At 42.9% G+C, this 24103-nt stretch overlaps 2 protein-coding genes across 10 annotated transcripts in view; one reads left to right on the top strand and one right to left on the bottom strand.

Annotated features, from left to right (window-relative positions):
• Nucleotides 1–116: 116 nt before the first annotated feature.
• Nucleotides 117–2120, top strand: HDAC3 (histone deacetylase 3). Its single transcript, XM_012359562.2, has 2 exons — nucleotides 117–351; nucleotides 493–2120. Exon 2 carries the CDS (start codon nucleotides 520–522, stop codon nucleotides 1819–1821), a length of 1302 nt encoding a protein of 433 aa, XP_012214985.1. The 5' UTR covers nucleotides 117–351; nucleotides 493–519; the 3' UTR covers nucleotides 1822–2120.
• A 286-nt stretch (nucleotides 2121–2406) lies between these two features.
• Nucleotides 2407–24103, bottom strand: part of LOC105667637 (cytospin-A-like) — a 41363-nt gene continuing 19666 nt past the window's right edge. For 7 of the 9 annotated variants that reach the window (XM_012359550.2, XM_067358762.1, XM_067358761.1 and 4 more), the window contains 11 exons: nucleotides 22775–22975; nucleotides 12720–13044; nucleotides 9173–9538; nucleotides 8874–9086; nucleotides 8301–8756; nucleotides 7766–8201; nucleotides 5547–7319; nucleotides 4867–5061; nucleotides 4476–4649; nucleotides 3967–4349; nucleotides 2407–3622 (listed from right to left, as the gene is read on the bottom strand). In XM_012359550.2, coding sequence (XP_012214973.2) covers nucleotides 3533–3622; nucleotides 3967–4349; nucleotides 4476–4649; nucleotides 4867–5061; nucleotides 5547–7319; nucleotides 7766–8201; nucleotides 8301–8756; nucleotides 8874–9086; nucleotides 9173–9538; nucleotides 12720–13044; nucleotides 22775–22975 — 4612 coding nt within the window. In that variant the 3' untranslated portion in view covers nucleotides 2407–3532. Of the gene's footprint in view, nucleotides 3623–3966; nucleotides 4350–4475; nucleotides 4650–4866; nucleotides 5062–5546; nucleotides 7320–7765; nucleotides 8202–8300; nucleotides 8757–8873; nucleotides 9087–9172; nucleotides 9539–10037; nucleotides 10193–12719; nucleotides 13045–22774; nucleotides 22976–24103 lie in introns of those variants that run through there. The other 2 variants (XM_012359554.2, XM_012359553.2) reach the window with 2 other exon arrangements.

Here is a 24103-nt window from a genome sequence, read left to right on the forward strand (position 1 = left end):
AAAGTTTTTTTTACTTCAATTAAATCAATTACTTTATCCATTTTTTACTAACAGAATAATTAAAATTTAAACAAAATGATAAAAATCCTCTGGACGCGATGAGACGTTCTTTGGTCGCGGGAATAAAAAGAGGAACTCCCCTCTCCTCTTTGTGTAGTCAAAGTGTTTATAGATGGTTTATAGCGTGCTTTAATGTTATTTAACCTGTTATTAATAACGGAATTAACAGTTTCGCTGTTAATAATTCACTTCTGCTAATGAATTTGTATCCAACGTGCTCGAAAATCAATGCAAGAATGAAACTGGAAACTCGATATTGGAGATAATTGAGTAGTGCAGAAAAAGATTGAGGTTAGCTTTAAGCCATTAACTACAATTGTCATTTCGGGTGATATAATTTTGACGCTTTGGATCGAAAGATCGGATTATGGATAATACAGATCGTACAGTCATGGTTTGATGAAAATATGATGTTCGTACTTACATCTCCAGCGAATAAAGTGCGCAGCTAACCTCAACATGAGCTTCAACAAGAAAGTGGCGTACTTCTACAATCCGGAGGTGGGCAATTTCCATTATGGACCTGGTCATCCCATGAAACCACATCGGCTATCTGTAATTCATAGTCTGGTGCTTAACTATGGTCTCCATAAGAAAATGCAGATTTACCGGCCGTATCGTGCCAGCACCCATGACATGTGTCGCTTTCACTCGGAGGACTACGTGGAGTTCTTGCAACGCGTCACGCCGCAGAATCTTCAAGGTTACACTAAGTACCTGACTCACTTCAACGTCGGGGACGACTGTCCCGTGTTCGACGGTCTCTTCGATTTCTGTTCCATGTACACGGGCGCTTCACTGGACGGTGCCACCAAGCTGAACAACAACTGCTGCGACATCGCCATCAACTGGAGTGGCGGTCTGCACCACGCCAAGAAGTTTGAGGCGTCCGGCTTCTGTTATATCAACGACATCGTCATTGCTATCTTGGAATTGCTCAAATATCGGGCTCGCGTACTATACATCGACATTGATGTGCACCACGGAGACGGTGTGCAAGAAGCCTTCTACTTGACTGACCGCGTTATGACCGTTTCGTTCCACAAATACGGCAACTACTTCTTCCCTGGTACCGGCGACATGTACGAGATTGGCGCCGAAAGCGGTCGATATTATTCAGTGAACGTACCACTGAAGGAAGGAATTGATGATACATCCTACATGCAAGTTTTTAAACCCGTCATATCCAACGTGATGGAATTTTTCCAGCCGACGGCGATAGTGCTGCAGTGCGGTGCCGACTCTCTGGCAAACGATCGACTTGGTTGCTTCAGCCTCAGCACAAAGGGACACGGCGAGTGTGTCAAGTTTGTCAGGGATTTGAATGTGCCGTTGCTGACTGTCGGCGGTGGTGGTTACACTCTGCGAAACGTGGCCAGATGCTGGACTTACGAGACATCTCTGCTCGTGGACGAGCACATCAGCAATGAGTTGCCGTACACAGACTACTTGGAATATTTTGCTCCAGACTTCTCGCTGCATCCCGAGGTAGTGACTAGGCAAGATAACGCCAACAGCAAACAGTACCTGGAATCAATCACGAGGCATGTGTATGATAACTTGAAGATGATTCAACATTCTCCGAGCGTGCAAATGCAGGATGTACCGTGCGATGCTTTGCCGCCCGAAGAGGAAAGGCAGCCAGAACCGGATCCTGATTCCCGACAGAATACACAGGACACTGACAAGATCGTCGAGCCAGCGAACGAGTATTACGCCGGCGACAAAGATCAGGACAAAATAGACGCGAATGACACGTGAAAGAAGCCAGTATTAAAATTCAAGAGGTTTTGAAAACCGCTCGGAAAATGAACCTAATTTTAATTGAAACCAATTATTATAGACAATTTTTTAAAGAGAAATTGACATAACTGCTGGGTGATTATTTTCTTTACGATTGTTTGTGAGTGCAATTGTAACAAATATTGAATGCAATGAACGTTTTAGATGAGATACATATATAAAAGCATACAAATTTTGTGTGAATTTGTACATATAAAAATTAATACTAAAATTATTAATCCATTTTGTAATAATAAAATATGCATTTTTTACTCAAATCTTATGTAAATTTTTGATTGAACAAACTTATATGCATTTTATAGTAAGTTTATCTGATTTTGATTTCTCTATAAAGAGAAAGAACTTGTTTTTAAAAGAATATATGTGATACAACGCGATGCGATTAATCAGTAAACTTGATTATTCAATATTGCTATCAAGAGAAAATTTGCTTGATTGAAAAAAAATATTGGATATAAGATAATTAATTAGTAAATTTGCTTATCGAATATTGCTATCACAAGAACTCGCTTCTTAATGGAAAAGAAATATGAAACGCGACGATTAATTGTATCTTAAATATCCATTAGGTAAGTTTATTGTTTTACATCAGACAGCGATATCCGTATTGTCTAAATGGTACAACAACGATGATGAGGACGATATTAATGCAATAATAGTATAATAATAGTAATAGCAATAACGATAACGTCTGTATCTCTGTCTCGGGGCTATCTCGCTATATCACAGAGAACTTAACTTAACTTAACCTTCGCACAACATAATTCCTTTTGTTCCTTCTTTTTCCTGTAAAGTAGAAACGCAAAACGATTCTTCTTTTCTCCCGAGAAAGGGGGGGGGGGGGGTAGAGAGGGAGTGGATAGGGAAAATCTCTCGGCTCGATGAGAGTACTAAATGCGACTAATTGCAATAAATTAGATCTCTTAAATTAAGGCGCTTTGTTCTGTACATTCGTATTTCGTAAACTCTACAAAAAGTCTCGAAAAATAATACACGTACAAAAATACTCACGGTACGAGGAACGCAATACTCGATTCGACTCGCTCGCGTTGCGGAAACGGTGTAAAAAAGACTACGATGCAGAGGCAATGCGCGTTTCACTCCTCGCAAACGCGTAGCGCTTGGGCTTTGCTCGAGAGGCTATGCTGCGTGCCGGTTTGCAGAAGACTATTCGCAAAGCTTGCTTTATCTAGCTCTTTTCTCTCGTTTAACACGCAAGATTCTTCTCTCTTATAAAATCTACCGTCCTCCGTGCTCCTACAAAGCGCGCGCATATACGTGTACATATATATATGTATATATATATATGTAAATATATATATATATATAATATATAAAGTTTTCAGTCTCACATAATAACAGCAATTCCATTTGGTGTTTAGTTTTTCCGTCAACTCTCTGCATATACTTTAACGGCCGTATATGTTACAATCCGAAAGTATATACAGCGCGTGAAGTAACGAGATATAATTAGTAGGCAGTGCTGATTCAACGATCCTTGACGAATCTCTGGACGTTCCTGTTGCATAATTTCTTTCTTTCTTGTCCTATAGAATTTGCTTGACTAGATGCTGTTGTTCTTTCTCGTTCGCCTTGCGATTTCGAGAGTGTTTAACGGGTACAAGTAGGACGTGTCGTCTGGCGGGCGATACAATGGGACGGTGATCAGTTACGTCTCGAAGTGCTTGTAAATGCTGGTCACGTACGTCATGACTTGTTGCCAATCGGGTCGCTCGAGTTGACACATTTCACCGATGTTCTGCAGAAAGAATAATAATCTCCGTTAATTATTTCAGCTAGAATAAACATTAATTTTATTACTTTAATTTAGTATTATTATATCGCTATTTTAAAATAATTGTGCAATAATTTATAATTAATAATTCAGCATAATATAAAATTCGTCCATTTCTTCGCGCACGACTCTTAAAAATTCAACGTATTTCTTTTTAAAAGACAGATGTTTTTAATTCTTTGCTTTCAATATAGAGACGCATTAACTTTTCTTAAATAAAAAATTATATTCCTAATTGATAGGTATTATTATTATCATGTTTGTACACACATTTTTGCAATCATACGACGGTGTACTGATCAACTTACCAAAGTAGTAGGTATGCCAACGCTCTCGGCAGCAGAGAAGGCAATTGAGAAATTGCGCCGCTTTTCGACCGGCGTCAACGTGTCGTACGGTACTTTGCACGGCAGGTAGGTGTGCAAGATCGCGCACAGCGCTAAGCCGTCGTTCCAGGAACTGCTGAAGTTAGTTATGTCAATATTCTGATAGCCCAGCGTCTTGTTTTGACACCACTTGAGCAAGGCGTTACGTTTGGATCCGCCGTTCTTGACTAAGCCGCACAGAGGATCCTTGCGCTCCGACAGATCGGTGACGCTGTTGCGACGCACAAAGTCGATCGCCTTGGCGTTCAACGCTGCCGAGTCCAGCAGCTCGCCCGGACTCAAGACCACAGGCGTTGATTTTGTCTCTGCGCGTCAATAATTAAATCATATAATCAAATACCAAGTATCTTCTTTCCAAAATTTATGAAAGTCTTCACACGATAGTTTTTATGTCGTATGAGTGTTTCAGGTTTACGAAATTTCAAAATTACCTGACACCGGTTTCTTCGCGATTGTAGATTGCATCTTATTGTTATTCGTCGAATTCGCCGTGCAGATTAAATTGTTGATCTGCTGCTGATCCCTGAGGGGAGTTTTCAAAGACATGATATCCGTCGTTCCGATCGAATTCAAGGACGACGTGGAGCTGCTACGACTTCCCGGTCCTAAACGCACAAAATAAATTCGTTATCCTCGAGTCACTTGCGCCGCAATGGTTGCATTTTTATTTCTAAAATACTCATTAGTGAAAAAAATTACGTTAGTAAAAAACAATTATCTTTATAATTTGTTGTATCTCGTATTAAAGTATCAAAAATAAATAGCAATCGCGAACAATGTAACAATAGCTAGCAGATATTAATTGCAACTGCATCAACCCACCAGCTTTAGCTTGTTTCGTGGCATTCTCGATACTCTCGATCAGACATTTCACGGAGAGCCTCGAGTCCTGTCGCGAGATGTTGGCCTTCCTACGAGCAGCGATCTCCTGCTGCACGCTCGTCAGCACGGACTGTTGGGTCTCCGTCGGCGTGCTGGCCGGCCTCGGTGGCGGCTGTTGTATCACCTTTTGGTTAGCTGAAAAGATTTCCAAAAGTTAGTTACACTCGCATATCGGACCACTGCGCGCAAGGAATTCCGAACAGTAACAGAAGCGATAAGCCAATAAATGTTTGTACATAAAATGAAGCACAATCGGTAGTTGAAAAATGTTCGGGCGATTTCTGAAGGTCCTCCAAATTTACAATACGTCACGCGCTCGCGCGGATTAATCAATCAAAATACAGGGACAGAGTGATCGATGACACAAGAACGGAAATAAGCGAGTAAAATATCGTAGCGTGGATGCCGAAGATACCGAAAGAAACACAGAAAAAGCCGGGTAACAGTTAAACCATATGGGACTGCAGAGGGAGAAGGGGGGGGGGGGCGACACAATGTAGATGCTAGTGATGTGAAGATGCACGACTCTCTGCCTAGATCGCGGAGCCGGGACGGACAATGGTTTCGAACAGTTGCGATGCAAGCGTAGTCGTGGTTCCCACACTAAGAGAGCGACTTACGGTCGCAAGGTTTGCCTATCTGCAAGCGCCGCCCCGGCGCAGTCCTGAACTCCACGTCCTCTACGATCGTCTCAAACTTTTCTTTCAACGACGACGTCCGTCCCATTGGCGCAGGTTCATCTTTACAAACGGACTTTGAGTCCGCGATACTTTGCGACTGCGATAACGCGCTCGTCGCACGATATTCACTCTCGGACGGAGCTGTTTTCCCATTCTGAGTATCGTTCTTGTCTGCGCCTGTCTGCAAATCGTCTTGTTCACTCAATATTATTGTCGACGTGCGTGGTGAAGTGACCGGTGAGGGATATTCTGATTGAGACGACGCTTCCGTCAATAACGGATACGATTTCCGCCTCGCTAAAATAACACTTGGCATGTCGCTAGGACTCGTTTTTTCTTCACATTCGGCACTTGTATTTTCTGTTAATCTCGGCGACTTTGTATCGATATGTTTGTTAGACGAGCCTATTTTTGACTCTTCGACTCTGTCGAAACTTCTGCTGTTTACATCAGATGTAGGTTTGGTCGTAATTTCGCTGTCGTCGATGATAACATGTTTTGCTGTCCACAATTGATTATTGCTCAGTATTTTCCGTGTTGCCGCTTCGTCTTTTAAACGAGGCGATTTCAATGCGGGAGAATTTTTATGACTCTCCGTTTTTGCTTCACGTGATTTCTCTTCGTTCTTGTGTACACTATCTAACGATTCGGCGTGATTTCCAGATTGTAACGCTGTAGACGTGTTCGATTTCTCGTCCAAAAGGGAGTCGATGACTTCGCAGTTCGGTTTCGAATCGCGCTTCTTCAAAAACAGCCTCTGCCTACGTTCGACGATATCGCTTTCCTTTGGTCTCAGAATCACGGCCGATGTGTCTGAAAGCGTTTTTACGTGTCTGGAACCTTCGCGCTGCTTCGTCGAGTCCTTCGGCGCCGTCAAAGTTTCCGCTTTTGCGTTATCCGAAGACGACGGATCTGTTTCGATGTCGACTAGAACGGACGGCCTCGTGCCCATCCGCGGAGTGCTGTAACTCCTCTGCAACAGTTTCCCCATTTCCGGGTCGACCTCGAACTTCAAATCGTTCATCGCGCACTCCACACCGGAAAATATGTAGTCCTTCGACACGAAGAATCGGCTGTTCGAGATGTTAATACCGTACGAGTCCCCGTCGGCGTGTTGAATACCGCGAATGCCTTTCAATAAGGAATTTTTGGACATCGCATCCTTCTCCGACGCATTCGTGACGGTGACGTACAGCTTCGGATAATCCTTCGCAATTATTGGAGATTTATTAGTCGGCCCGTCAGTCTCATCTGACTCTCTGTTGTTCAAAGTTAAGTAGAACTTGGAAAATTCACTCTCCGATTGTCTCGAATTCTCGTTCGTTAAATGTGCGGCTGTTTTTTCGGAGGCGCACTCGGCGTGCCGGCTGCCCATGCGGAAGTCGGGATGGAATTCAATCTCCTCGCCGGAAATCAATTTGTCCTCCAGTTTAATGGCTTTCTTCAGCGCCGGCGAATCGTCCGCGGCAATCGCGCTATTACCCGGCGAATCAAATCCGTTTTGACCGAGAACATTGACGCTCTCGGGCTTCGCTTTATGCCTGTCCCAACCGCTCGTCGTCACTTTGGACAAACCATTTCGTAACATGTGCTTTCTCGAATCATAACGCTTCTTTAGAATCGTCCGACCGCGCGTTAGTATAACGCTCGCCGTTTTCCGTTTATCCCCGTTAGTGGTATCGAGTGTCTTACAGCAACTCGCTGCAGTGCTATCTAGTACGCAGTCCGATTGAGGAAAATAGGAACAATTACGAAATTAATTGAAATATCGAGAGCTACGTATATAAGATACGCCAAGTGAAAAAAAATAATCAACATTCGCTACATTGATTTTCTTCCGTTAAGAAATATTTCTTTTTTCCTAATATTTGTTTCATAAAATCCTCATATTTCTTTTTCCCTTTTTGAAGAGAGCATGTTATGTGTCAGTATATTATATAGAATATTATATTTACTGCGCTATTAAGATGTGAGCTTAAGAAAAGTTTAAATCTTTTTATATTATATACATTTTTTAAATTTACAGACATTGATCTATTAACGATAATATTGATATTATTGATATATTTATATATTTTAGTCGCGAATATTTATTATATATCACAATATACTATCACATAACACGGTTTAAGACAAGTTTACTGTTTCCGTCCCTTTACCTTTGTTCAATTTATCGAGCTGCGCCTCCAGCACTCTGAGCTTGTCTCTCTGCGCCTTGTTCTCCATGACGACGCGTTCCAGCTCGCTCTGAGCTTCGGTTTTGAAATCGTTAGCGACACGCACGGTCATCAACAGATCGGTCTGGAATTGCTGCCATTCCGCGCTTTCCTCCTGCCTCAGTTTACGTTCGTCGGCCAACGCGCGTTCCAACTCGTATTGGCGTGTTTGCGCCTCGCGTTCCCTTCGCTGCGCTTCGCTCAGCGCGGCCTTCAGCTCCCGCTTGTCTTCCAGGTGTCGTTGGCATTGCGCCTGCAGTTCCGCCAGAGAATCTCGGACGAGCTGCAGTTCCGTGTTCACGGATAGCCGCTCGTCTTTCATCTGAATCAATCGATACTCCAAGTCGTCTATGGCGGATTTCGCATTATTTCGAGCCACCTAAAATTTTGTTTCCATTACAATCATTTACATCTAAATCTATATATCAAGTTTGTGACTGTTTTATAAATTTATACAAGATATACGGATAGTGTGTACCTTGTATTCTTCCTGAAGCTGCGAGTATTGATCCCGCAATCGATCATGATCGCAATGCGAGCGCGCCAATTGTTCCTGCAGAGCTGCCGCTTGTGTTTCTAATGTGTCCTTTTCCCTTCTGGCTGCATCTAGCAATTCGTCCGCTTCACTCTTGTTCTCTAGCTGCCTCGACTGCTCAAGCTCCTCGATCTTTGCCCGCGCATTTTCCAGCAGAGTCGCTAATCTGCTGATTTCTATGCTACGATTCGCGCCCTCCTGCCTGGCTTCCGCCAATTCCATGTCTAGCTGCTTTCGTTCGTTGTTTGCGGCGTCTACAGACGCCTCCAGTAATTCGACGCATTTCGTCAGACGTTCCGTTTCCGCCGCACTGACGTCAGCGGTCGCTCTCAGATTCTTCAGTTCGCTGGTTAACTCCTCTTGCTTCAGAAGTAGAGCCTCTCGTTCCTCTTGCGCGCTCTATAGTCATGTAAACAATTAGAAACTAATTTTTCATGCGTTTATAAATAAATGAACAAGATTGCAGATGTATAAATATGAATTATAGAGGACAAATATAAATTTAGGTGTACTCACTTTCAAAAGATCTACCAGTTTCTGCTCCCTTTCCGTATTATAACCATTAGACGCTTCTTGTGGCTGTTCCTCCCTTAAGAGCAGTTCCTCCAAAGTGTAGACCTTGGATCGAGAATCCTCCAGCTTCTGCGTCTGACGACACAGTGACTCCAGCAAAACTCCCTTCTCCTCAGTCAACCTTTCATTGTCAGCTTGCAATTCTGTTAGTTGTGCCTGTGTAATAACAATTAAATTGTTAGAAAAATTTATACCAAACTCAATAATACATTTCTTCTGAATTAACAAGTGAACCAACAAACCTGTAGATCGCTTAACTCCTGAATAGTTGCCTGCAACTCCTCGTTTGTGGAGTAATGCGTTTCCTCCATTTGTAGGATCCTGTCCTGCAAGCATGCGACCGAAACCTCCGACATCGAACTGGAAGAGTGCTTGTCCCAGTCCGGCGTGGTGCACTGAGCTCCTTCCTGAGGTGTACTGGTGTTGTGTACAGAACCATCGTCCTGAGGAATGGCAATAGAGGCCGGCGCAGAATTGTGGAGCCTCGAGGCATCTAGCAGCTGCTGCTTTTCCGAATCCGACAGCGGAGAATGTGCCACGTTCCTCAGATGAACGCGAAGTGCTTCGTTCTCCTCAGTAAGACGTTCTAGCTCCAGACTGTGCTGCTCCTATCAATTGTAGCAACCAATATATGTATATTAATCAACAACTCGTGAGATTAACAATGGAATTTATTCAACTGTGACTATCACGGTATAAACACATAATTAACAGTTATATTTATATCGCAGTTTACATATCAAACCTATATAATATTTATGCATAGCGCTCGAGAAGAGAGGAGAAGCCCATTAAACCGCCTTACAAAAAAAAGCTCTAAAAACCGTCAGAAAACAACTGTGACAAGCGTGGTGACAATCATAACATTCACGGTCTGTTGAGAGACAGAAGCTCGAGTCGCGACGACGCTTCGGTATGACGTCTCGTAACTGTCCGCCCCCAACGAGGGGGCTGAAGGAGGAGGCAACACACAGAATCAAACGAATTCGAGGTTAGAATCAACGAGCGAATCGGTCACCAGCTGGTGAAATAGAACTCGCGCGGCGCGACGCGATCTGCAGGACGACACCACAATTTCACCAATATTTCTGAACAAGCGAGGTTTACCGTGGGCGACGAGAAGCAACGCTTTTTCATATCGGAATCCGCTCGGCTTCCCCGGCTCTCTTCCTACGTAAACATCCCCGCCGCGCTCTACCACGCTCTACGCCCTCTGGCTCCGCTGCCGAGCACACGAAAACGACTCTTCGTGCTCGTTCTCCCTCTTTCCCCCTCTCCCTCCCTCTCGTTCGCTCTTTTTCTCTAATGCTCTCTAACGGTTACGTCGGTTACACGAGCTCCGGGACGGAAACCGGTATAAATTCCGCCGTGTTCGGATTCCGATGCGACAGCTACCCAAAAATGATCCCTACGTCCGTCCAGGATTTTCCGAATTTTCCATACTTCTCGTAACATCGAGAACCGAATTCAAAATTGTAACGGAAGATTTCAATCCCTACTAACGACCGAGAGCTACGAAGGGGAACGCCAACAAGGGGGTGCGCATCCTGCGGTGTAACTTTGTAAACCTATATCCTTCGGAGCTGCGTGCTCTTACACTTTCCTACGTTTAAAGTGGAACAGGTGTGAGGAAAGGGCGATTGTGGTAAAAATATAAAGATGCACAGCAGGTATAAAGAATAGACCTGAGAAAATGTTCCACACTATAATATTCTACGCTGTGTTTCAAAAAAGAATATTATGAGAAGATTATTAGAACTATTTGAAGAATCTTTCGGAGCCCAAAATTTCTTAGAAAGACATTTGTGAAGATTAGAGATTTTTAATATTAAAAAATATTTACTTTGCAAATTGAGTGTATAAACCAGATTCGTAAATTAGGACTTGGATATTGAAATAATTAATATTAAATAATAGAAAGAAGATTCCAGTAAATATTATTATTAACATTGACTTACATGAAATACAAATATAAACTTTAAAATATCTTGGAGCGTTAAAATTCGTGCAATCTAACTGAGAAGAGAAATAAACGTACCTTCTGCTCTCGATCGATCTATTTAAACACAATTTAGATGCATAAAGGACGTTTTTATAGCCGTACGACGACCGTACCTTATGTTGTCTTCCTTATACGATCGTGAAACACGAAAGGAGGGGGGACAACGCAGGTATGCACGTGTGCAGCAGCCAGGTACGCGGTGTACATTTAAAAGGGGAAGGAAAGAATTAATGCAAGGCGTCAACTGCAGATGAATCAGAGCGATACTGCGTCGCGATATAATTCATTCATCGAGTACATTTTGCGACGCAATCACTACAATTGCTTTGCATTCCACACGCCAATATCTCTCGCGACTGATGATCATAATACAACTTACGGATTTGTCGCATAAATATGAGTGTAAAATAGAATATTAATAATTGTTACGACGTAACAATTTTATTGCGCGCCGGATATTTCACTCGAATAAGAATTACTTGCTGAATTGATGAATAAAAATTATAAATGGAAAATGAAATATTAATAATGTTAATAAATTATTAATAATTTTTACGTCTAAAATGTACGAAATATTTTATTCGAATAACTGCGATTATTCAAAAATTGAATTAATATTTTTAAATTATGTACATTATTTTATTGTCATAAAAGAAAAAAGAATAATTCAAAAATATTTGCGTGCTCTTAAAATTCAAGCAATAAAACTTCAACATCTTTTAAATCGAAACGCGTTCCAGCTTTCTTAGCTGTAATATTAAACGTATACAATTACAATAAAAGATTCCATTCGCATCAAGGTGGACGCATCCGAAATAACGTGCTAAAGTTGGCTCCGGCCGCGCTACACGAAAAGAGGACGAAAGTGAGATATTATTCGTCACAAATATGAAATTATGTGGAACCGACCGTCTATTTATATCTATCGGCCTTTCCCTTTTGATAAGACCGGACATTCTCCTTTCATCAGGACGAATTTAAGCTACCATTGACCCACTTAAGCATAAAATCTCGGATGACAGCAGAAGAAAAAGATATAACTGTACCCAATTATAAAATATTTCTTATTGCATTGTATGTTAAATCGCCCGTATAATAATAAATTTTGTGTTTTAAAGAGAAATAATTCTTTTTGATTGCTTGTAATAAAAATTTACTAAAATTGTCCTCAAATTTTTTAATATTCAAGTTTTAAATTATGAAATTTATCTCGTTTATATGTTTAATTCGTAAAAAAGTAAAAAAAAAAATACAATCAATTAAGGAAATATTATTCTATATTAAGATAATATAGACAACTGTATATGTGTATTTTAAAAAAAAATTCATAGACAATAAAATATTAATAATGTTAATGAAATATTAACAATTTTTACGTCTAAAATATACGAAATATTTTATTCGAATAACTGCGATTATTCAGAAATTGAATTAATATCTCTAAATTATGTACATTACCTTATTATCATAAAAGAAGAAAGAATAATTCAGAAATATTTGCGTGAAGAAACTCGCGCGCGCGATGAAAATAATCAAAATACAAGACTAGATAATAGAATTTTTCAATGAAATCGCAAATAAACAACGAGTTGATTCTATTCCGGCCAGATATTTCAAACTGTGCCAAACATCACAAATACAATCCTTGAGAATAACCATTACGCAACTTCCGAATATTAAGTAAATATCTCTTTAAAAATTCATCTCAAAATCACTTTCCAACAATCGAGAATTGTTTTCCCATTTGACGATTATTTACTATTATAAATAATTTTTTGAAGGCTCACCTTGAGAGAAGCGAGTTCGGCACGCAGCTCGCGCAGATTCTGAACGTCGGAGGCCGCGTCGCGTAGATTCGCCTCGAGACGCGCGCGATCCTTGCGCAGGACCTCGATCTCACGCTCCAGCTCCTGCATCCTGGAGGCCTTGGCGGAACTCTTCGCCGCGGTCGTCGTCGCCTTGGGTCTGGCCGGCTCCTTGCTACCCAAAGAGCCGGCCCAGTTGTTCCCGGCCGACGGAACGTCGCTCTTCGCCTCCAGCGAGGAGGCGCTCGGCGCCTGGCGCAGCGACGCCGGTTGCTGCTGCGCCGCTTGCTGCTGGCTGGGCTGTCCTCTGCGAAACAGCGATTTGAACTTCATCATGGTCACTCGATTGGTCACCGCGTTTATCAGATAATTGTTCTCTGGATAAATTGTCCTTAGATGAGAGAGAAACTCCGATGGGGGTTCCGCGAGGCACGCGAACAAAATAATTCTTTTTTTAATCGTGAATCGTCGACGAGGAAGTGTTTAGGGTGTGTGCGACCTGGAACGACCCTGTCGTCAACGGACGATGACATCGTCGGCCATTCCCGTTAGCGAACGCCTCGAGGACGAGGCGAGCGAGCGCGTTGGCACGACCGTCATCCTGTCGCGCCTCCTCCAGTTACGAATGCACGTAATCGTTCGTTAGGTCACGGACACGAGTTTACCGGCAACTATCGCGAAAGCGCGGGTGTTCGATAAGGGTGTCTCTCTCTCTCTCTCTTTCTCTCTCTGTCCGCCGATTAGATTCTTGCGGAAGAACGCAAAGTGTCGGCATGCGACGAGAGATTCATCCTCGAGGCCGAACGGATCTCGGTGAAGGTCCCGATTGCACCGTGCGCTGGACTTTTAAATATTTTATTTAGTGTCCTTTATATATATAACTTTGAAATAGTATTTTATTTAAATTGTCCTTTAAATATATATAATATATATATAATATATAACTTCACAAAATTTGAATTATCACTCCACGATTAGGTATGTTAAAAGATCAAGGTTTCTTCGAATTCGAAATGTAACAAAAAAAAAGTTTTGATGCATTCGATATTACTCGAAACTCTTATCATCGATTTTGATAAGAGATCACTAATCTCTGTGTGATTTTTTCAAGAGGCGATAACTTTTATCGACCCTAAAATACATTTCAGTTTTGATGCGCCTCTCAATGCGCCCGAGAGCGATAATTTATCTATTATCAATCCAGACGGAGAGACGGATAATTCAATCGATATCTCTCGATATCACAATTAGACATTCGCAACGAGAGTTTCTCGACCCGCGAACTGCAATGCACTTTCGATGCACTCGACGGCGCGTAATCCGCTATCTCGTCGATCTAAATGGAAGCGCGCCGATTAATCAATCACTTCGCAATAAGTTTCTGTAAAAGGCGATCGTGAAATTCGCAACGAGAGTTCGAGTGTTCCAATGCACGCGATCTTCAATGGGCCGTTTCTTGCCGAGTCACCAAATCCGCGACCGAAGCCGTAAAATAGCAAACAATTCAGAACGCATCAATTCTCGGTGCGAGCATGCAATCTCCTCTCCTCGCCACAAATCACTCGAGATCGGCTCGGCCAAGTCTCAGAGCGCGTTCATCGAATTCCAGCATGCCTCATGCGACTCCAACCCCGTCTCGAAACGCATCCGGGCGCGTCTCTCGATGCGTTGCAGCCTGCGGTGCGCTCGCAAGTACCGCCGCTCCGCCGTCGCGTGTTTCACAGTGCGGCATCTTCGTGTCGCAGCATCCGCGAGTTCGACTTGGAAAAAGCTGAACAGAGGATTCCTCTTTCAGGCTGCGATGGCGACGTTACGCGACATGGACGAACGCGACCCTCGCATCGTGTGGCGCGCGCTCGCCGAGGAATTCGAAGATCCGTGCGCGAGCGAGCGGCCTCGAGCCACTTTCTTCGGCGTGCCGTGAGTTCCTCGCCTTCTTCTGTCGCTTCTTCTCCCTCGGGGATGCCCGAGGAAACGAGACGATCCGAGGCCGAGAGCCAACGTTAGTCTCGCGGCCCGACCACTTGTTGCTGCCCCGGCACGACCAACGACCGCCGAGAGACCCGTTTCGCCGAGAACACGCCGCGGAAGGTCGCCCGAGTGTCCTTGCGGGCTCCTCAAGGATATCCAAGGACGATCGGAGAATGATCGGAATTTAGCGAAGCGACCGGACGATTTTCGTCCTTTGTCGAATTGTATCCCCGGCGACGCGTTTCGTCCCGACGACGAGTGATCTTGAGAATTAGGTGTCGCAGCGGCGGCTGCCGACGTCCCAACTGTTCGAGAAGTATCCCCCGACCGAGAATCTCGGAATTCGGTTATCCGGCCACGAGACGAAAGCCAACGACGACGCACACCGCGCAACGGTGCATCGAGTACTGAATACGCGAGTCGACAGTCGGTCTCCCCTCTCCCTCTTCGGCCATCCATAACTCTATCCCGTTCCCTCTCTCTTCTCCTGTTCCTCTCGTGCTCCTGCCCGACCAAGGCTTTTCTTAGGCGGCCGCCTCGCCGCACTTCGAAGGGCCAACGAGTTGTAAATGCAGCCCGGAGGTCGTACTCGCAGGCCGCCGCATTCGTCGGCCATTGAGGAATTCTCTCGTCGCGCGAATTCTCCCGCGTGTCGCCTTTTAAAGAACGCAATTGTAGATTAACCCGGGCTTATTCACGCCGATTGCCCGGGCCGGCGAATCGAGACGAGATAGCGTCTCAACCATGCCCAAATTTAATAGAGCCGCGCACATCTTATTAAATTACCAGGCCGCGCATAACACTCTAAATATGTGTAGCTGACGTAAATATTTGAAATGCAAAATGCTACTTTGCATATTCATGATGTGTTTTCGCGTCACAACGTGTCATAAGATTGGTAACAAACCCGGCGAATAAATATTCTTTGTAAGAAATTGAGACGAGAGACACTTCTCTTTGTCAAAATTCAACTTTCAATTTTTTGTGTTTCTTATTTATAGTCATAAAAAACCCACTCAACCTTTAGATATCAAGTTTAAAAATATATATATATAAAAAGCAAAGAATTAATCGGCTGATCACACACGAAAGCAAAATCGAAAGATTTTAATTAACATTTTCAATCAATTTTGCATCAGTCTTGATAAAATATTCCGAAAATATTCCTAAATTCTCTAGATAAAAAAATTCCTTAAAAATTTCAAGGTTTCCGAGATAGCAGACACTCTAAATTAATTAGGCGGCAATGTGCCATGCAAATGTGTAAACGTGCACGGAAAGGGTTAAGGTAAGCCGATCGGCGGATTAACGATCTCCGAACGGCCGCCGCACGGCCGATTGCCCTTTGACGCGCTTCAATCACTCAGAATCGCGTCGATTTTTGATCAGAAAGAGAGGAGAGAGGGAGAAAGAGAGAGAGATAATTGCCCGAGCGAGCTGGTGGGGCGGGAAAGACAGCCGTCGGGCTCTTGGGAACGGGTACGCGCCTCGTCGTCGGCGAGGATGGCACGATCGGAGAAGAGAAGGGAAGAGAGCAGAAGAGGAGCTGCTTAAGGAGGCCACACGGAATCCGCAGACGTCTCACCGGTCGACCAGTTTTCTCATACGGTCGACATATGGTATGTACCCGGTGGCCGAAAGATCTCCGTCGGGGATGCGAAGCGAGATAGATACAAGGGTTTTTTTTTTCTTATTTCATGTCTGGCTGCATTTTTCGCAGCTATACATATTTTCCGCTGCAAGTACTCTCGCATCCGCGTCTGGATATGAGCTTCACGAAAGTCAGACCCCACTTTTTGCAAATTTCTTAATTTTGGCACGTGATTATCGCGAATGTTCATTTCGTGGAGCTGATTAATTTGGTTTCCGAGAGTTTCGTTTGTGCGTTTAATTTTTCGACTTCGTACAAAATAAAATAAGATATCGAAATATCTGAATTGAAAGACGCTTAAAATATTTGTAGCTGCATCTGTGTATTTTTTGCAAGAAGCATCTCCAACTGTATCCCGACACTGAGAAGAAAGAGATTTTTATACATCATCGGACGGGGTTCATGCGAGAGCAGCAGACTGGAATGGCACGCTCGAAACATCAAACCTAACTGTTCGTCCCTCATTAGACGGTCGAATGACAAGCGGATACTGTTATCGGTTGTATTTTGCCTTTATCGATGCGTCAGTTATAAAAGTATTTATGATTACACTCGCGACGTGACTATCATTATTTTACAATAGCCGAGCTATGTCAAGTTTATAAATAAAAGATTAAAATAAGTCAGAATTAAATCTGTGGCGAGGATGTGGGTTCAACCGTTGACATTTATGTGATTCTCTAATTGCTCTTTATCGTCGCACAATATAATTAAAAATATAATTAAAAAAGAAAATGTATTAAAGAGTAACAGATCATTGGCAAGACTTGTCAACTCAAAACTTATAAATAAAATTCATTTTCTCGAATGCGCGTTGGTAAAAGTTGCGATTTTAATTGAAATATTGAATGCAGCCAATTTGTTTTGAGTAAATGCAATTTGAAATGTTGAAAAGAAAAACAGTTTAGACGCGAAGAGTTCGACAGAGAAGAAAGGAATCGAAAGGAAGATGACGCATGCTTCGCGATTGCATCGCAATGTGCGGTAAAATCGTTCATGCGTGACACAGAGGGCCCGTGTTCCACAGAGGCCCCCGGTCGGGCCTCTGGGCTTGGGTGCATTTGCACGTACGCCGAACCTCCGCCCGGAGCAAACCGGTATGCGGTTTTTCCGACCGACGGAAATACGACACTCTTCGACGACGGTCCCCCGAGCTCTCTCGTCAGCGGGTATGTGAGCCGTTTGACAGAACAGTGCTACAATAGCCATAAGCAAAAAGTGGACATCAAATTTCCTATATGATTTGATGCGATGTGAAATTTTAGATTTCGTTTTTCTTTGCAAAAATATTTTACGTTTCGAAAAAAAAAAACGTAAAGGAGAAATTTATATTGTGTATGTAAATTTTCTTCATTTCGCTTTAGAAAAATATGAAATTATGCAGTCGATATAATTGTTGACAGCAAAATATAAGTAAATATGCTTAGACGCAAGTTGGAAAATTGTTTGTTTAATTTTAAAAGTGAAAAGTATACTTTTATAATCCCAATTTTTTTCTCCACTTTCGCTGTTATCTCGTGTGTCAAAATGGAAAGAATATGATTTATAATGTTCAACGGCTTACATGTCCGCAAGAACGAAACCGCAGGAAAAATGTTTGAGGACATTTATGCGGTTACACGTCAGTTTCGATTTACGTAACCTAAGTAAACGATTCGCGTAATCCAAGCAGCAACTCTTTCGCTTCGCGAATCAGTACGGTGTCAATTTTCGTGCACGTGACGATAACTTCTCGCAACGATAACGTCGTCATCTGGAAGACGAAGAGATCGAGTCCGGCATGAAGCTCGGAGATGGGAGAGATAACGCGAAACAGAGACGGCACTGTGCCCTGCTCGGGCATCCGATCAAGGACCGTTCGATGAGATTCCGTTACGACGAATACCGATAAATTTTCGCCGGATTATCCGTTAGAACGAAGCGTAATAATTATCTCGATTATTAAACAGAAAATATAAAGGATATCTGTGTGTACGATCAGATTTTTTCGAAAGCGCGTATATTAATGTATAAATGATTCGATGTACCGGAATTCTTTTTGTGCTTCGCTCGATCTTGAATAAGTTGTTTATTTATCGCTATCTCCTATATCGCTATCGCTTCGTTTGAGCATTTTATTTATCGCTATCGCTACATTTTAGAAGCTGACAGGATTCGAAAACACGTGTAGTACATAATATGTTAAATAGCAAAGATTATTTAATTAAATTAAAAATTTGTAACATAGCTGAAAAATAGATGCGCAAATAAAGATCTTAAAAGTGACAGTTGCTCGAAATAAATTTATCAGACAATTTTACGTTTCTTTTTTTATGGCCATCCATCAATTTATAGTCAAAATCCGACACGTCAAGTTAGACTTTCGAAAAGTGGCTCTAAAATTTACAGATCTGTTTACTAATCATTATGTATTCAGCCATTAATAATTCAGTATCGTATTCACGATGCGTAAGCAATTATTGGTGCGCATACTAAAGTTGAGGAGACAAGACTGTGATACGATTTAAATTTCTTGCGGAGCGTGCACGATATGTAATCGCCGAATTCGATGAGCAATTTTGCTTCAAGGAAATTTTATATTGCAATCGTCGTGATAAAAGTGTTTGTGCCGCGTCTTTCTCCGATTACGTGGCTCACCTGAGAGCAAATACATTTGCATACCAAATCGTGACGCTAATTTAAGCTCACTTTAAATTTACCGTCTTCAAGTCTCATTTAGTATTTCGACTTCTATTTAATCTGCCAATATTTCTCGCTAAATTATAAATAATAGTTTTATTTATTCTGCTAGATTACATTTTATCTATTGTAGAAAAAAATAACAAAAAATTAAATAGACGTGGAAAATTAATGTTACCTTCCACAGTATATTACAATTATTTACTTAAATTCTTATCGCGCAATTTATTTATTTCTGCAATGCCATTATAGTTTTACAGCATTGCGTTGCTACGATAAATGAGATTCTGGTAGAAAATAAAATCCTATTCCACTTGCAAGCATTATCAGAGATAATGTGATGCAAACGAGTGAATGGAAAAAAAAAAAACGATTCTGTTTTGTCGAACGATCTCGGGTTTTGCTTGTAAATATATATCTCGCTCGAACGAGGCACAAGTAGATATCGTTATCGCAAGGTGTAGAATACAGACCGACTGTTCGTTTCGAGAAGTAGTATCGACCGCTGACGTCACTCTGTTCATAAAGGTGTTTCTGATCGGCGAGATAAGTGTTTTCGTTGCCGAGTCGAGTTAAAATTATGCAATTGTCATAATCGTGAGAGAGAGAATGATCGCGGAGTCGCATCGCGGAACGGCGAGCTGTGTGAAAGCAAGAGGAATTGCTGTTCATCGAAAAGACTGGGGAATTGTCTGAAAATAAAACACGGAATCCCGAATGCGAAAAACTACAGAAATCGCCAAGTACGAGTCGAGCGAGAAAGAAGAGATAGCGTAGTATTTATTGCTGTGTAAATATTCATCGACGCAGACATTTGTGCAAACAAATATCGTAACAGCCACTTTGCGTCAGAAAACCATGTAGGGATCATCGTTAATACATACAGTTCCTCTCAAAAGTTGCTCAAGTCTTTCTTTTATCTTATCATTTCTTGTTTACCCCGATTTTTATTCGAAAATTCTTTGCCGTGATTCACGGTGATCTTTTGAATCATCCTCTACTACGGACTTCATAATGATTAACAAAATGAACCTACTGTAACAATGCAGATGGAAACATGGCGATAAGCCGCCCGGCTAGCGTTTCTTTTGAGAGCAATGACGTCACGCTCGCGCTCGTCTCATTGTTTCTCTCTCTCTTGGACGAGCAAGAGAAGTCAATTGGCTCTGCCCTTCTTCGGAGACCCTTTCGTTTAGAGCCGCTCGTTTCCATGCGCGCATTAGAGAGCGGCGGAGGCGGGCGCTTAATCGCGCGGCACAGTGGCCGCTCTGTTCAGCCTCGTCTGCTTCGCGACAAAACCGAGAGACAGCATTTAAACGCTCGATACATCACGGCCGTGCCGCTCGCTCGCTCTTGCCGCGTCGTTAAATTGCTCGCAGATGCCGTTTGGGACTGCTGGCTTTGGACTTTGGGACAGACTGTGAGACAATCAATTTTTCTTATGGAAAATTGATTTTTTAAATTTGGCGAAACGCAAAAATTAATTTCAAGCATCGCAAAAATAAGAAATTCATCGTTTGCATAAAAGTTTACTTCCGTTGTTAAAAGAAACGCCAACTATCATCTGTTGCTTCTTGCGAATAAACGATCGCAACGGGTTGCGTTAAAAAGTTCCTACCGGACGGACTCTGAGCTACTTTCGCGAGAAAAATCGGGTTATTCCCGACTTTAAACTCTCATCCATGTATCTTTCTTCGCGATTTTACGCGAGTCGACGCAAATGCGGTGTACGCACCGGCGCGCGTCGCGCCGCCCATTGACTTTTAATTCACTGGGTATGTGGGTCGTTGCCGAGTATCGCTCTCATTGCCAGAGTGGGTCGTCGGTAGTGATGGGCCTGAGACCCACGCGTTTACGGTCATCGATACTTAAGTACTCTCGTATTTTTTCAAGGGTCCATCGTCTTCTTAGCGACACTTCGCAATGCTCAAGTCCGAGAGACAAATAAACAGACGAGTAGACTGTCAGCTTTATTATAGAAACAATGTTATTTTAAAATCTTTCTTTCAAAGAATTTAAATTGTTATTTATTAAAAATAATCGCTTATTCTTTTTTAGCCAAAAACTGTTGTATAGTTGATGAAAAAAAAATCTCTCGCAGGCAGAAATTGCTGGAATCGAATGCGACGTAGCTTCGATAGCGCAAATTATCAGAATATTATCGTAGCCTCGAGGATTAAACTGGTTTGAATCGTGCGGAGCGGCGCTACGAAGGCGGCAGTTCGCCTCCTTTTATCGGTAAACGATATTTCGAAAGATTCGCGAAATCCCCAGCCGTCGAGAAGCGGGAAATGAGAGAAAGTAAGCGCGAATGCGAGTCCCGCGAGGAGCGAACGTGCCGCGCAATCCGCTGAGAAAATCCCGATATTCGCTTGCTTTTAACGCTGCAATGTGCGAAACAATTGTTTTCAGTTTCAAATGGTTTCCAGACAATCGACTGCCATTTTTATAAATTTTTAATTGATATTTATCTTTATGCATAACTCTGCTTTCTTTTTCTCGCTCAATTTAAGCAAGAATGTAAAGATTAACATAACAAAATTAATTTATTTTGAACAATTCTTCTACTCGAATATTAACCTTTTGTTTGCCTATTCAATTCAATCAATTTACGGATTTGCAGTTTTTCATGTTTAAAAAACTGCACACTTCTTTTCTGTTTTATTATTCTTGCAAGTCGCAAGATGAGATAAACGTATCGATCTCGTATATTTTTACGTCGTGCTGTATATTTTACTACCGTCGTCAATTATCGCTGTCTCTCGAAACTCGTTCCGGTAAATCCGACAGTTTATTTATTTCTAAGGTAACGTTTCGGTTCGCTGGAGTTCGCCACGGTTGTAAATCAGAAAAAAAACCGATTGGTCGACGTGTAACCGGCTGAGTATATTTTCGGCGACAGATCGATCCGTCGAATCTGCTTATAAAAATACGGCGCTAATTAACCGCGATTAGTTGCGCGTAGACTGCTAGCTTTGGGTGTCCGATACACACGTATCGTGGAGATCGAAATAAAAAATCAAGCGTGAATGTATCAAGATTAAAGGAGAGAGATAAAAAGAGCTCGCGTATAGGAAATTCCCAATTGACTGCTAAGCCGCGGCATTCACTCCGGGATAAAAATTGGCAAACACGGAAATAACTTTACTGCTGCACCGGATAAATATACCGAGGTCAACCGGAGAACCGCGCGAATGTAAGACAAGAAGTGCTACAAGCAGCTGTTAACACACTGCTTTGTGTTGTTAAAAAAAAAAGAAAAAAGAAAAAATACACCGAAGCGTGGAATAATAATTTACGATAAAGTGTGCAAGCAAGACAATATTGAAAAAGAAAATACCAATCGCCAAAAAAGTATAATTCACGATTCGCGCGAATCATAATCTCTCGCCTGTCGCATAAAACAACCCGAGCGCGGTGATTTTGCATGTCGCGCATCCCGCCGACTATCGAGATCGCACAGCCGGGGCGCATTTGGCGCGGCGGGTAATCTCCGTCCTCGAAGAATCGAGAGATAGCTGAAGATATCCTTAATACCATTCGCGTGTACAACGCGTGGCATCGAGAAATCGCGGGGAAAGGAGTGGAACGGCGGGGCCCGGGGTCGTCGAACCCGTTCGCGCAAACTAGTGACGAACGGGCGCATCTCGCGGCGTCTTTTTTCCCCCTCCCCCTTTCTCTCACACCCTTTTTTTATGACCGACGGCACACATGCGAACCATGCTTGAGAACTCACTTTAGCCGCTGGTCCGCCGGCTTCGTCGCCTTGGGTCCTCCGCGGACGACGGTGCGCTCGACTTTTCTGCTCGCCGGCCTCCTTGCGCTGAAGAGCGACGCGACCGCGTCCTTCTTCCGTCCTGCGCTCGGCGCTGGTTTCGGTGTTGTTGTTGTTGTTGCTGCTGTTGCTGCTGCCGCCGTCGGTCCTGAGGGCTTCGCCCTGAAATCCATGTCAATTGACTTCAATTAAATTAAGGATGCATATACTTTTTCTTAATTAATGGAAGCGTTAACCTACGAGGCGGTTAATTGGTCAAATCGCACAGTACAGTCGTTTTGTCCTTTTCAAGAGTATCGTAAGAGATTTGAATTGTCCAAATCACTCGACCATCTTAAATTTCTGAGCACTGCTTGAAACATTTTTCATATTACTCTTACGTCATAAAAAATATATGAAAAAATCCTTAAATAGGTCATCGAAAGGTTTGACAAATAAATGTCTTTTCTTTCGAAATTTCAGAATTGTGTCGCTTTCACGTATTGAGCGTTTATCCGCGCCCACGGCGACAAAGACTGCGATACAGACAATCGATAGTGCAATCAGCTTTCGTTGCACAATAAAAAATCGGAGGCGGCGGACGATCGCCCGTCCGCCCGCGTGCGGACGCGATAATTATCATTCTGACGTAAATGCGGGAAAGCCGCGGAATCTCTCGTTACGCAAGGAATCGATAGAGCGGTTACGTAAGACGTCGCGTGCGCTAATGCGAGTGCAATTGCTGGGGAGTGCGTGTATGCGCCTGCAGGTGAGTAACGAGGAGGAGGACTGATTGTGCAACGCGTGCGTGCGTGCCATTAACATTTTCCCCGCGGGAACAATCGGAGGTAAAGTCGGTGGCGGTTAAGTTTCGCGCACCGACGCTAATTTCGTTACCGCGCTCGGCGACGAAGCCGTAAGCCGAGAAAACAATGTCGGCGCGAGAAAGGAAGGTTGCTTAATGACACAACGAGGGAACGCTTCGCGTTAGTGAGCCGCTTGATTTCCTGGATGATTTCCCATCGTTCCGACAAAACATTTCTAACTAACGTAATTAAATTGTGCACACATATTAGTTACGATTTCTATTCTAGAAATTAGTATCGGCCAGTCGCGTTTGACACCAAAAGTAGTATGAGCTCTCGCAGCGTTATCGTTGAAGGCCCGGAGCGAAATTACGCGATCGGAAAGAACGAGGGCCGAGACGGCCGATCGAGAACCCGATTCGAGTTTAGCGTATCAACGGGTTTCAGTGTGTATCGGCCAGTTGATGAGGTCAGTTCGATCGCTGACCGCTGGTCAATGCCCCTT

Source organism: Linepithema humile, chromosome 7 (genome assembly GCF_040581485.1).
Source record: "Linepithema humile isolate Giens D197 chromosome 7, Lhum_UNIL_v1.0, whole genome shotgun sequence".
NCBI lineage: Eukaryota > Metazoa > Arthropoda > Insecta > Hymenoptera > Formicidae > Linepithema > Linepithema humile.